Here is a 15,677-nt window from a genome sequence, read left to right as displayed (position 1 = left end):
GATCACCGTCTGTTTTAATAAAAGTGCTTGTGACATCTCACATGTGGCTTTATCTTACAACTGAACATCTAGCCCACTTCATACAAAATACCGAGATATATATCGTGTATCGCCATTCAGCCTAAAAATACTGAGATATGATTTTTGGTCCATATCGCCCAGCCCAAATACTAACATGTGGCTAATATTATTTAATCTCAATTTCCCATCATGTTAAATTTCTGTTGGTCTGTAACTGTGTTCAAGACTGGTCTGGGTGTGTGTCAGACCATAATCTCCTCTGACCATGGTCAGAATTTATGGACACGGGTGAGTTCACAGGAGCAGGATTATGTTTTTCTCATGTCAAAAGCATTGACTAATCAGTGCAGCTTTGTAAAATACATGTGCTTGATTGCTTAAGCAACATCACAGATGAAAAAATGTCTAGCTCAGATATATTTAAATACAACATTACAAGTTTAAAAACCAACAACCATAATGACCACAGCTGTCATAATCATGTTAAATAATTTGGCCATAACACCCTGGCCTGAAGTTTCTCTTCAGCTTTAACTTTGAGTGCTGCAGTTTCTTTCTTTCTCTCCCTCTCTCAGCTCCCATGAGGCAGGTTGATAAAGACAAATGCCACTGCCAGCTGTCATTTCTTCACTGAGACCCCTGAGGGCAGCAGGATAGTATTTTTCTCTTTCTCTTGTTTGATGATGTGATTTTACTTTCTTCAGAAATAGATTTGTCTTTAATGGTTTCCTTTCAACCCCCCACCCCCCCCCCCCCCTGCACCCCAACTCCCCCTTTTCCATTTTTTGGAGACCCCACTTTCCCATCTGTCTCTCTGTTTGTCATCCTCTCTCGGTTAGCCAATCGGGTGAAGCAGGGAGAGGTACAAAGTGAAGTGCGAGCAGCTTTCCGAGCCGCAGTATTGGAGAGCTGAAAGGCTGCTGTAAGACCGAGAGCCTGATAAGAAGGGGAGTGGCTTTTAAGCTTTGGGTTTTCTGTTCAAAAAAAGGTTTAAATTGAGCAAGGACTCTGTCTAGTGAGGTCAAGTGACACTCGATAATCTCATCCTCCTCCCGCCCCAAACATGCAAGGTCCTGAACGCTCAGCAGATGTTCCTCCTCCGTGTGCCTCCAGGAGTTTGCCACATAGGCCCACTCTTTGGAGGACACACTCAACTACAACATGACATTTCAAGTGCAACAACAAAACAAACTTCGGAAGAGACAACAGACCGGACAAATTTTTTTACATTTCATTACATTTACATTTCTTCATTTTAGCAGACGCTTTTATCCAAAGCGACTTACATAGGTTACAGTTGTTTTACAATGTTATCCATTTATACAGCTGGATATTTACTGAGGCAATTGTGGGTTAAGTACCTTGCCCAAGGGTACAGCAGCAGTGTCCCAGCGGGGATCGAACCTGCAACCTTTCGGTTACGAGTCCTGCTCCTTAACCACTATGCTTGATATTGCAAATTCAAAAATGTTAAAATACCTATTGTTGCACGACTGAGAGAGAGTTATAAGGCCCGTGGTTATGGAACCGGGTGACTGGGGAGTGTTTGTACTTTACACCTTTGAAAACTTTATTTCATCTAAATTGCTATATGGATGAGTATGTAAAATGTAGGCCATTAAAGTCACCCTTGATAACGGAACCTGAAAATATATAGGGTAATGTAAATGCATTGTTTGAGAGAAGTACCACAGAGAAGAACTTGTGTCAATGTTACATTAAAGTAAAAACAAGGCAAAAAGAGCCTTTGGCAGTGTTATTTAAAACCACCAACCATTCGGAGCCAAGACATTAGGCCAGCATAACAACAGAGGATCTCATTTTCCACAGCCATTTCCTTTTGGACATTGTTGGGCTCGTAACGCAGCACACCAGGTAATGGTACGGGCTTTTTCACACAAACAAAATGCTGAATACACAAAGATTTATTCACAAGTTCGCCAGACAGGAAATTTTTGCACTTTAAGAGCAATAAAGAGCCTGTGTGGTTCCCAGGACTGCCACCTCAGCTGCTGAACAAAGAGCTTGGTGGATCAAAGCTGCTCTGTTTTTGGCTGACAGGAGAGCTTTTCTTGCTCAGGAAAAACCCATACAGAAAAAAATCAAAGTGGAAAACAATTATCCATGCGAGCAATTGATCATACTTATGTCATACTAAATAATGTTTACATGGTACCAAGTACCATTGGGGAAGACAGAACACTTGAATGTTATAATATTCATCCATGAGATCACAAATCAGTGACTGTAGTGTTTCTGAAATCCTGGTCCTGGGATTCAACTGTTATCAATCAAGTGTATTATTTAAAGAGTTAATTGTGACCTCTGCTGGGAAAAAAAACCTCACCATTCCAGGTGGGTCTCCAAGACTAGATTTGACAAGTACTGGGACTTAGATTATTTGAATCGGTTTTCAATAGCTTGTTCATTAAAACAAAAACGATGAAAATTCTTCACTTTTATCCTATTGCGTCTTATCGATATTCATGAAGGAGAGCCTGAGAACCTTGCATAAAATAACTGATAAATCATTGATATTATAAATTTTCATGCCTTTAAATGTGAGAGAGAATGCAGATCTCATTGCAGTAAGTCATTATTAACAAAGATACAGAGTTTCATACTGTGCCTAAGGGGTGTGGGGGATCTGGTTCAATTATTTAAATCAAAGAATATTCAAATTCAATTTGAATATTCAAATTCAAATTCATCAAAATGCACATCCATAATCTACCCATAACTGTTATTTTGAATATAAAAATCAGATGCAATTTTACATCTATTTTTTATTAGTCAAAGTATGTAATTATAGTTATATGCTATCCCCACATTGCTTGTTCGCTAAGACACATAACAAAAAATTCTGTTTTAACTAAATCAATATTATCCAGTTCATGATAGATAGATTAGCTGTTTGTTTAACATGAGAGAATATACTCATATAGACTATCACTTGGCCCTGTTTATGACCAAAACCTGCCATTGATGGCAATATTTGAGTTATGGACAGCTTTTTGATTTTAGTTTGATTTTTAGCCTCTGAGTTTGACCTCTTATGGTAATCTTAACAAGCATCAATTGAATTTTAAGTATATACCAATAATCCTAAATTAACTGCCGTCTCACCATTCCGGCCCAGTCGAGAAAACAGAGACAAAACACTCATCTGAGACCTTCAGAGCATCTGAATCATCCTGAGCCCGAATTAAAAAAAGCTCATCTGCTCATCTGGAGACCAAACTTTGGAGGCTCAGGGACAGCTTTAGTTCTACAGCACACTGCAGACTCCTGTGTCTGAACTGGAATTACACAGGATAGGCAGGATATATATATATATATATAATATATATATATATATATATATATATATATATATATATATTGTACCCTTGGGCAAGGTACTTAACCCACAATTGCCTCAGTAAATATCCAGCTGTATAAATGGATAACACCGTAACTGATGTAAGTCGCTCTGGGTAAGAGCATCTGCTAAATATTAATGTAATAATGATATGGCTGGGGTGAACATGGTGGGGTGCCGTCATCCACGAGGAGAGAAAGAGGCAGGGTGACACTCAGTGATACTGGCCAACCGCTAGAATAAATATCCATGCATTATCAATGACAAGCCTTATGGCGAGACAGGAGGCAATGTATCTGATTGGAGAGCACACGTTCAAAGCATTTTACGATCAACCATTCTGTAGCAACAAATTGTATGATGCGCGTAATTACAGGAATAAGAGAAACTATAAAAGGCTATAAAAATGTGGTGAAATCTAACTATCTTTAATTATGACATGCGTGGATTATGTCATCTTCTTTGATTTGTTCCTATATAAACAGTTGCTGTTAATTCCAAAATCTTGCTCGTAGTGCGCAGCACATCCCACTGTAACATCCCACTGTTGGTTTCTGACTGTTGCCAGATACAGGAACGTCATTGTGTTTCCTCAGTGTGTCAGGTGGGAGATCTCAAGTAATAATAATAATAATAATAATAATAATAATAAGAAGAAGAAGACGACATGGGAAATGGCAGAGGTCATTAGGCCATATAGGTTTTTTCTAGTTATCAGAGGCTGCATCCTCATCATTTTACGAACATCACTGAGAAAGGGCAGGGAGTTTCCTGGGAGAAGACAAACTTGGCAAAAAGAGATGGATGAGTAAGATTTTTGTGCTGTCAGCATCTTCACGCATAGGGGTTTCTTTTTTTTCCTCCTCTTTTCAATGAATTGCTTTTCAGCCTGCCTCTGAAGTAGGCTCTTACCGACATGCACTGAGAAGAAAAATCATCCCACTCTTTTGGTTGCATCTGCTTACATCTCTTCATATTTGTCTAAAAAAACAGCATCATCATTCCTCTTTGATAGCTGTGGCCAACAGTCACAACAGTAAATGTACACACACACACACACACACACACACACACACACACAAACACACTTTCTTGCATGTTATTGCACAATTCATGCAACAACATTAAATAACAAAGTCATGTCATATTCACAACAATGTAATATTCACCATGTCAGAAATAGTTCACCACAAATGACTAGCCAGCAGCAGTGAGTGTGGGAGGCACTTTCTGGGATTTAACAAAATATGAGCCCTGACCTGCGATGGTGACCTATAAACCCAGAATCTGTATTTACACATACTAAGTAGCCCTTGGCTCCTGGAAATGGCCTGTGTGCTTCATATAAGCAGGTGGGAATGAGGTTTATTTCATCCTGCCTTTTTAAATTTTATTTATTTTTCAGTGAAGTGCAGAAACAATATTCTACTCCTAATTTCTAATAGCAAAGTCACCCACCCCTTGCCTGTCATGTCTCATCCTAATAGTTTATTTTGTTTGCTGGGTGAAGCCAGCTAAAGCTCTTTGAATGAAGACCTCTCTCATTCACTTACCTGGAATTCACTGCATCAGAAGAGGGTCTAACCCACCACTGGGTCTAGTTCACTGCTATAACTGGACTTATGGCGATAAGATCTCCTACATACTGATTTTGTGCCCTTGAGGATGGTACCGAAGTTGAATTGCTTCAGCAAATATTAACCTGTTTACATGGATTCAATGCAATGTCTGTGTGTCGCCCTGGACTGTCTGCTAAACAAGTAAAGAACGTAAGACAAGATCAAAAATTAAATATAAATATAATGTCATTTATACTAATAAAAGCAATGATGTGCACTTCAGTGTCAGCATTACACGTTGCCACTCAGATAACACTCCGAAAACCACACACACAACGAGCATGCCAAGACATGAATTAGGCCTGGCAATAATACCTTTGATGTAATTCAGCAATATTTTACTGAAGCACTACAGTACTATATATGCTTTCTATGCAAGTGAGAGATTTAAGAATCTCAATTTATTCTTGCACCAGAAAAAAGTGGGCGTGTGCTCTGGTAGAAGGTGGAGGAATGCAAGCCCTCCAGTCAATGCAACCTGACGTCAGAGGCATTTATTTGATTTCTGCTCTTGAAGATTATTTTTTTTTACGCCGTTAATGGGATTTTCTTTTCTTTCCAAACAAAAAAGCCCTTGCGGGATGCCTAATTAAGTGTGTACACTATTCGAGGCAAACACTCCGAGGGTGTCTGCTTAGCATCAGTCACCCTGGTTTAAATGTATGAGTCTCTGTGGGCAGAGGGCCTACAAAAAGGCTGTCCTGGAAGAGCTGATAGGGTGAGTGGGCGGGACTGAGTACATGGGGAGACCATGTCACTTACTTGCCTACATTACACAGACCTTCCTTCAGCCCAGCTCTACCAACAGCAACCTGTGCTACAGATTCACCTGAAGTCTCATCTCATGCACAGACTCCATCACTTTCACATGGCTCTCACCAGGGAAACAGCTATTCAGCTGTCTAAAGGCAGAGAGGACTATTGATTTCTCCTCTGCAGTTTTCCTTTTTTGTCAAACCTCTGGCAAGAGAGAACAGGCAGTAAACTTTGAGGCATGACAACTAGTTAAAAAGTCTTGTTCCCTACATTTTTAATTAGCTTTTAAAACAAGTGTGTGACCTGCAAGTGGCTGAAGATGTGTAGGAGATAATCACTAGTGACAGGTATCAGGAGGACTGCAGACGACTTGCCGGTGCCAGTTGTGCTGAGCCCTGGGGAAAGAAATGCTTGTCCTTAAGGTGGCTTGCTCAGCTGTTCTCAGTGGCATTATCAGCATGTGTAAGGACCTGAACGCTGTTTGAAAAGAGACACTTTTTGAATCTTTACACTGATGCATGCTGCACCACTCACGTCTGCATACCAGTGGAAAATAATCGCTAGGTGACCTAACAATCATCATGTGTATTTGAGCGGCGCTGGAAATGAATGTGAAAATTCTCTGGGCAAAGTCAATGAGTGCTTGACAACGAATCCTTGGGAGAATGTTAAGTAAGGTTAAGTCAGTCAATGACACTTACAGTTGTGATTAATAAACGCTTAGCAGGTCCAACCAAACACTTTCACTGGGTTTTATATTCATAGAGAGCCATTACAGGCACCTTTTAAAGACAGATACAGAGTGTACTCTGTGAGTTGAAAGAATTAATATTGATGTAATAATCAAAACACAGATGCATACAATGCTTAAATCACTGCCAATATGTAGGGGATTAAAGACCAAAGAAAAATGCAAAACAATGTTTTCCCTAAACATGCATTTACTGGCTGTCCATCAGATTATTTATTTTCCCTTATGGTCCCCACATTAATATTTCAATGGAAAACAAAATGATGTCTTTTCTTTGCATCTCCTCTAAGTTTCAATTAAAAGAATATGTTTTGCATTGAATGTGTTAAGCTTTGTGAATGTGTGTATTAATTTCCATATCTGTGGGAGGTTATATAATAACATCTTTTTAATAAATAAATAAAATTATCTGCCTTTGGCTCTCATTAGAACAAATACCATTTTCTTCCTCTGCAGTCTTTGGTTGTTACAATGAAGGGCATCTCTTTTGAGCAGGTCTCCTCTCAACCACTTTGCTGCTAATTCTAAAGACAACAAAACAAACATTTTTACACACACACACACACACACACATGCACAAACACAAACACACACACACACACAGTAACCTTTAAATAATTCAGGGAAACACAAAAACTAGAAGTGAAATGAATGTTTCATCACAAAGAGAGAAAAAAAATCTTCCAATCCTACAAGTCTTTCAAAGGTAATTGCTTTGTGATTAAAGTGCAGTTTGATATTGTTACTGACTGCATACAGCTGCACTTACAGCAGACTCAAGTAGACAGCATTTCTGGCCCCACACTCCATTTCCATTCAGAACACAACACTTAACACTTCGCCCGACCCTTGAATTAAAGATAATGGCAATCCTCTTTTGAAGTTCCAGCTGCATTTTTGCTAGCCATGTCTGAATTGCCACCTTAGAACCTCGATTACACTCTTGTACATAAATAGATTCAGATTCCCTTCGCTGCAACCCATGACAGCACTACCAGGGCCCATCTCGTTAAATTATCCCACACTGTGGGAAACATTTTCACAGGTGCAAAAAACTGCAGATGCTGCTTAGAAAATAGCAGGAGAAACGCTCTGAAAAGCGGTCTACTCTGACACCACACCACAGAAAATCATCATGAGGATTTATCTGCCAGGCAGCTGCAAGGGAACCAGACTTGTAACCTGAACGTGTCGGGTTTGAATCCTGGGCAGGTGGCACTATTGGCATTTCCCTGAGCAAAGGTGGTTAACCAGAAAATCTCATTAACCAGCAACTCCCATCTCATTTACCCTTACATCTGTGGAGACTTTTAAGAATAGGTATATACATTACCAAAAGAGCTTAACTTGACCTCACTATTAAGGCAGGATGATTAAACATTTCACTCTTTTAGCCTCATCTTTACACAAATAAAACCTGAGTGTGGGGGCATTTTTAACTGTAGTGACATAATTAATATTAAAAATGCAGGCAGTTAATTCTATTGAAAATTTGGCACTGAACTTGAGATTTTCATGTACAAAGAGACCATACAAGCAGTAATAACTTCCTATGACCTGATGGAACATTCACTCTGTGAATCAACCAAGTGGCACCTTATTTTAGACATGTCATTGTACAACTGGGAGATCTTACAAATGCAAACCTGTTTACAACTAATACAAAAAATACAATATATACAAAAAAATACAAAAAATAATTTTTTATTCGATGACATAACATATTAATAGACCTACAAAATTTTAAATACAGCCTTGAAGTTTGCCACTTCTACTAAAAGTTCATGAAACAATATCAAAACATTTGAGAACATACATGGCTGCCTGTCACAAAATCCCAGTATGTACATTAAAATAAGACTCACTAAAGACAAAAGGTTTCCACTAGAATCTCATGGGGGATTGATCCGCAAGAACTCGAGACAAATCAATAAATCCAAACATTTAAACTGGATTTCAGCTTGAATTTGTGGACTCCATTATCCCCTAAACACCAAGTGGAATTACACTAACATTTTGTCTACCAGAATAAAACCCGTGATGTGCATTAAACTTCCCTCTGCTGGGAGATGGTGACAGCGGGTTCCTGCTTAACTTTCATTTCACACTTTACAATCAATTACTGGTCTCCCGAGCCATTGGGAGAAAGGACTACCTACCTCAGGAAGAGGCCAAATCTCTGAGGGCCTTCTAATTGAAAATATATTACATCGCTAGACAATGCTCTTTTGTGAATGTGAAGCCATTGATTTCCCAAAACAAAAGCAACTTACAGAGGTTGCAAACATCCTTTGTTAAACAATATTTCACGGCGTTATCATGTGTTGGGTTTAAGGATAATATGTATGAATATAGATAATGAAACTGAGTAGCCTTTGAAGGTACAGCCAAGTGTTTTCAATGGCTATTTTCTACCCAATGTTTCTCAAAGGCTGCGACTAATATGATTTTATAATGCAAAGCCAAAACTGACAGCGGCCCTCCCGGAACCAATCTCAATGACAGGATTTAACATTCACTCTTTAAAATGTACACTGCTGAGCCCTCGTTCCCATTGATAGTTCACGCAGGGAGGGAAAAATAAAAATGAAGCTGATCAAAGATGAAAGAGGACTGCTTCTTTTTTTCTGCTGCAGTAAACACAATGTGTCCTAACAAATAAAGCCGGAGCCCAGAACATAAAAGACAGGTTATGTCATGCTCCACACGAAGAGGAAGAAGTGGTGATGGGACAGTAAGGCTTTGTGAAACCCCCAGACGGGTGGCTACCTTTCACTGTCAATCACTGAGTTACACCAATCAAAAGCCTCATTCTCCTCATCACTAGGAAGTAAATCATTCTCCTTGCTATGTTCATGTATGCAGCTAGAATCAACACTGAAAGGTAGTTACTCTCCAGACTTTAAATTATGTTGCATGTACGAATACCTACATTGCATGATTTTTTTCCCATGAGCATTAGCCTATACTACTGTCTGCATGCATGGGTTTAGTGCTGTCAGAGCCTAGATCCAGATGTATTCATGCATTAATGACATATGAATCCAATCATCCGTTTCCACTACCAGAAAATGCAATTGATAAAATTGATACTGGTGTCACAACACAACAAAAGGATTTCTAATATAACTAACTATTAGATACCAGTGGAGATATTAATCCTGATGGCTCCAAGAATTCAAAAGCAGCTACAATCAGCAAAATCAGAGTTAATGTCAGAGTTCATTCTACATTATGATATGAATTTACCACATGTACGTTTCCTTGGGTTCTCCTTTACTGTGTTGCTGTGTTACTATTCTATTGTGTTAGTGGTTTGGCCTTGATGCGTTGAAACGGAGCACGTGTTCACTGCAGCAGGAATGTTTGTGCTAGTGTTCTTCTTTGGACAGTAATTAATACAGTTTTCCATCAGGGGAACAGGCCAGTTGCTGCTTTGCTGACAACACATTCATTTACACTGCCGTTTTCTGCCTCTCCACTGGGTCCATTAATTGCATATAAATGAGGTCTGTAAAGAAGTTGAGCGCACAACAAGGAGTAATACAGTGCCGTGTTATCAGTCGTCTTACCAGATTCTCTTGCCTCCTTAAGCACTGGCAGATACCAGTTAAGACAGCTAAATTTGCCAGAAACAACGTCCAATAAAGGTACTAACAGATTCAAGAAAAATGGGCTGCTGGGTGGCTGAGTCTGTTCAGATGCTTATTCCAAGCAAATCCGCATCGCCTACCAACGAAGACCAGGAGCCCCCCAGTGGCAGAACAAATGAGTGACGCATTGCTGTGGTAGGTATGTCAGCCTGTGACCTGTTAGGGCACCTATGAGCTGCTCAGATGTTGTCAGGGAGATGCGCCTACTTTCCGTATGGTTCCTGGAGCACTGTGGAACTTGCCATGTGAAAACTAGTCATGCTAAGTCAGTATATCAGCAGATTTCCCTGGCTATGTGCATGAGTACAGAGCTTGTTACGCCGAGACAAGCCTAATGTGCAACTGTTGAAAGGGGGGGGTACATGCAGAAAATCAGGGTAAATGTCTGCGGGGGAAGCCATCAAAAAAGAGCACAGTGGTGACATACAAGGTCTGCCTGCCTTCATTCAGGAATCCTATATGAGGAAATCTACAAATGTTTGTTATCCTGTGTGTGTCTTTTTCCAGGGTGTGCGTGTATGAATGTACCTATGTGTTTGCATGTGTGTACCTTCACGTGTGCAAGTGTGTGTGTGTTATGGTACAGTAGACACAACTTGGCAGTCCTCCAGAGTAAAGTGAAAGGGACCTACCAAGCCTAACTAAAGCTCCACAGATCTGCCTCTGTCTCCCCCTCTGCCAGCTCCTTCATCTTCTGCTGCCTGGACAACTAGGTCTTCGGCTCTCAGCTGAGCAAACACTCACAGCTCCTGTCTCAATCTGCATTCTAGTCATCAACTCTGTCTCCCTTTCCTTCTCCAATCCCCATGCTCACAACTTTGCACCAAAAGCCCAAGGTGGAAAGACAGATATGCACTCTTGGGTCGGGAGCAATGAGGAACTGTGGTAAGAAGATCTACACCCTGGTGGATACAGAGTAATCTCTTACAGATTTCTTTTAGTAATCTAGAGATCTCTTTGTTATTTTAGAGTAATCTCTGAGATCACACATTGCCTGAAACACATCACAGCTTTGGTGCACATCATTAGACAGATGAGGAATTGGCCCGTTTTAAGCAGAGCGCAGAGATAAAGCCCTGGTCAACGATCCCAGCTTGAAGGCAGAGGCAATCTGATCCTTGTCACCCTACACAAAGATGAAGTGACACTTTCACCAGAGCTGCAGCAGGTGGAAGAACGTTTTGGCATACCTTCTCAGGGCGCTACTCGCTGTGCTCAGGTTCACATGAGGGCAGCAGCTTCCATCCCTTTGTGTCCTGCCAGCACCCCCCACCCCCTACACACAGAGATTACAGCATGCTTTCTTTCAGCAGTCACAGCAAACTAGCTATTTAGAGCATGACTTCACATTGAAATACAGGCTGAACTCAAGCACTCCCACCTTCCTGTCTGCCTGCCTTCCTATCTGGGAAATGAAGCGCGGATGATTGGGAGAGGTCTCTCTGAGTGAGTATGCCATTACGTTGTAGCAGTCAGCCTAGCATAGACCTCCCCCCCCCCAACACCACCACCACCACCACCAATCAGCAGCATATACAACGCCAATGATATACATGGGGTGTTCAAGTATACATCACCCGTATACTTGAACACCCCATCCAAACAGCTGCACACAGTTTCCCACTATGACCATGCAACGCCATTGCCATGCTTGATGTTTTTGTGGGATGCGAGATAAATTTCCCCTCAACACTCAATCAATCAATTAATCAATCAATGACAAAGAAGTGAATGTGGCAGCACTATTTTTACATGCTCACATTTAGTCCATCCATTCACATGTTGGATCTTTAGCAAGTTCAGGCTCACTGTTGATGGCATTCAGGCTGGGCATTGATATGCTTTGAATACACCTCCTATTCATTATACCAGCATGAGAGCAGTTCACATGAGTTCACATCTTACAATCAGTAGTACTCAGTGTTCACACCAAGACTGCTAAGCAGTTGATGTAAACAAAAATGCAAGGGCATTTTCATATCAAACACATCCCATCGTGAAGAGAAATTTGCTGTTTGTTTACTAGCATGTTGGGTCATCTACATCTGTTTGAGGATTTTATCTAGCATAACCCCTTCACACACAAATACAACCCCCCCAAGCCCAAGCACTGAGACCAGGGCTTCTCCTGCCCAAATCATTGCCTGTTGGTCTTAGATTTAATGAGATTTTGTTTTTGTTGTGGAGTTTCCAATATTTTTCTCATCCTGTTTCCCCAGGGTAACTTTAAAGCACACATAATGCTTTCATTTCCATTGCGCTGAACAGATCACCTTTTGTTACAAGCAGTTTTTTTTTCATCTGGCCTGAGATACCTTTCTGCCAAGAACAAAGGCATTATCCGCTCTGAACAAAGCACTGCTGTGTATGACTACACGGCAACACATTAACTGAACAAGACTGAAGTATTATAAGGCTAAAATAGCTTTAATAAGTCACTGTGTTTGTTTCCTGTCCATTCCTGGCCGTCTGCTGAAACATCCTGTTTCCGTAGCCCTTATCACGTCTGTATTGTTCACACCCTAAGGCACGATTTACAAGAGTTTTCACAAGTGCACACACATGGAACGCAGTGCATTGAAAAGGTGCACAAATTGCCTTGTCACAGAGCCCAGGCTTTACAAGCACACAGCTGTTAAGTTGCTCCATCCCGTGTGTGTCTGGCCACAGAAAGAACTCAGAGGCTCGCTGGATGAACTAGCCCTCCAGCCCTGGCCGGGTCCCAAACACCTGGCGGGACTGTCGCCGGCTGGAACTGTCATTTCCCAGACCAGCGGAGCAGCGCCAGGATCGCAAGGGGAAGCCATGCGAGGAGGGCCAACCTCTGCGACCTTTCGTGTGCCGCTCCTTCACAGAGAGCGGGTCCTGCCACCTCCATTTATTTATTAGCCATTTCACAGTGCTGGTGCCCAGTAGAGGCAGCACGCCGCAGTCCAATCAGGGCACCCACGAGAGGGACAGAGCAGGGCCCCCTGGGGTTAAAGCCTACCAGCCTAGGAGTAAATCACCTTTTCACATACATGTGTTGACCGCACTCCCTGCTAAGGGATACTGCAATTCACCTATGAGAAAAAGACAGTGGGAATATCTGATACATTATGTGCTGAACCCCTGAGACCATCTGCATACTAAGTCCTTCTTGCTGGAAGATGAAGTCCCTGTCCAGCTACAGTGTCCTGTAGGTGTTGTGGGTTAATAGTTACTGTTATTTTAAAAAAGTTATCTGCTCATCTAAAAACTTCGATGTAAATTTGCTATATCTGACTTAAATGATGTACTGCCATGCAGTACATTTTGCTATTTTAATGATTTCCTGTGAAACACTTTGTGACCATTTATTACAAAGAGCTTCTAGCCTATTCCAAATCAAAGTTCTTTGAATTGCAGATTAATTATAACAGCATCTAATACTTTAAGACATTCAATGCATCAGCAGGACTGAAAATGAGCTGACCAAGGACACTCAATATTTGGTCAAATTCAGTACATAACCATATATCACAACATACAAAAATGCACACTGTATATATTTCAAAATAATGGAAATATAAGTCTGATACTATTTTTACAATGCAGTTCCTGGAGTCAGTAATGATGTACCATGCAAGTTCATTGAAGGATATACCACCTCATCAGCGTGTGAATGACTTCTGAGCTATAAGTCAGAGCCACAGAGCAGTAGATTGAATAAATGCGGTCCAGCATGTGTTTTTGTCTTGGTTGTCACACCTGTTGTGGTATTCCTTTTTAGCAGCAGTCTAGCTGTGTCTCTGTTGCTATGGCTCTGCTTCTTGGTGGGAACAGCTGCTCTAACACTACATTTCAGAATGGTCATTTTTTTTTATTGGCTGTCCGCAATCTGAGCAATCCAAAGCTTGGCTTGTGAAACAAGAAACAAACTTATAGATTTTTCATGGATGAACCTTTCACAATGAAATGTGTTCACAAAAAAAAGAGTCACTTGTCTTTTCCCTCAATTTTTCTGATCGCTGAATGTGCTGAACTGTGTGTGAAGGAAAAAAAATAACACTTTCGTTTAATTGTGGGAGAGATTTAAAGACAAATGTTGACTGAATCCAGAGCTCATTGTGACTCTTACATGAATCTTCTGACTTTCCAGAAATGTAATCACATCGTGCTGGCATATGCAAAAGCTATTATTACGGCACCACAAGATCTACTGGATTAACATGTACAATTTCAGCATGTGCGCGCAGAGTAAACTCATTCTGGCCAGTATCAAGCCTAACGGCGTACTGTGTGTTGTAAGCTTTGTGGATCTCTGTCAGGTGAGAGTGCAGCACAGTGTTAAGGAGCAGGGTTGCTGGTTCGATTCCCGACTGGGGCACTGCTGCCTTCAGTGGCAGGTTGATCTCCCCTAAATGTTCCACTGAGAGGCACAGAAGGTCGTTTCTGCCTGCAGCCATCAAACTATACAACTCTTCCACTCTCTGCTGCAACATGGGATTGACTGGCACCTGATGCCCTGTGCCGTTCCCCCCCACACACACATAATCTTTGTACATGGGACAATAACTGTTATCTAGCTATCTGGTCAGGATTTGCACTATACAGTTATCATTGTTATGCACATTGTACAACAATAACTGTTTTTCTACTGCACTTTCATACTGTATAATAGCAATATCCTTACTCTTGTTTATTCTTGTTTCATAATTCATTATATACTATGTATATAATCATAGCACAAGGATGATAACTTCTCTCTATTCTCATTTATTTATTATATGACAACTACAGAAGTACTGCACAACGCATAATTGCACAAACATCTTTCTATTTGTTGTATTTTATACCTCTCCATTTATTTTATTCAATTTATTCTTCTGTTGTTTTTTTATGTGTGCCGGATGGTGCAGTTGTGACACTCACATTTCTTATTCTTATTCTTATTCTAATTCTTATTCTTATTCTTATTCTTACCCTTGGGTAAGGCACTAAGCCCACAGTTACCTCAGTAAATATCCATCTGTATAAATGGATAACATGTAAAAATTATAACATATGTAAGTTTCTCTAGATAACAGTGTCTGCTAAATGACAATAATGTAATGTAATCTTACTAAAGCCTGTGTGACAGTGTCAGTGGAGAGTCACACACCTGTGATGGTGACAGACGCGTAGCTGTCCTCTCCCAGCAGGGGGTGGAACAGTCTGCAGCTGTAGGTGCTGTTGGGCTCCACTGCCACCTTCAGGACGCTGCGCACACTGAACAGCCCCTCCTCATTGGCCACCATGGAGGTGGTCACATTTTCTGTCAAGTTGCGCCCGCGCCCGTCCTGCCACAGCACACCCACCTCCGGGTACCCGCCATACGCCACGCAGCTCAGGGATACCTCATCGCCTGGGCGCAGGTTCGAGTCCGGCTCCCGGGTCACCTCAGGTCTGGAGTAGGGGGCTGAGGAGGGAGGAGGCGAAGTTTAAGCTCTTTGGTTTTCAAGATCACCTTCAGTGCTTTCCAAGGAATGATCAAACGTCCCAAAAAATCAAAAACT

General features: G+C 41.1%; 1 protein-coding gene across 1 annotated transcript in view; it reads right to left on the bottom strand.

Annotated features, from left to right (window-relative positions):
- LOC118781568 (CD276 antigen-like) overlaps window positions 1–15,677 on the bottom strand; it is a 56,380-nt gene that overhangs the window by 23,046 nt on the left and 17,657 nt on the right. Inside the window, exon 4 of the mRNA XM_036534532.1 lies at window positions 15,284–15,580. Within this exon, the coding sequence (XP_036390425.1) occupies window positions 15,284–15,580 (297 nt within the window). The remainder of the gene's footprint in view (window positions 1–15,283; window positions 15,581–15,677) is intronic.

This window comes from Megalops cyprinoides, chromosome 8 (assembly GCF_013368585.1).
Source record: "Megalops cyprinoides isolate fMegCyp1 chromosome 8, fMegCyp1.pri, whole genome shotgun sequence".
In the NCBI taxonomy this organism is placed as follows: domain Eukaryota; kingdom Metazoa; phylum Chordata; class Actinopteri; order Elopiformes; family Megalopidae; genus Megalops; species Megalops cyprinoides.
This window is presented reverse-complemented; position numbering and strand designations above follow the sequence as displayed.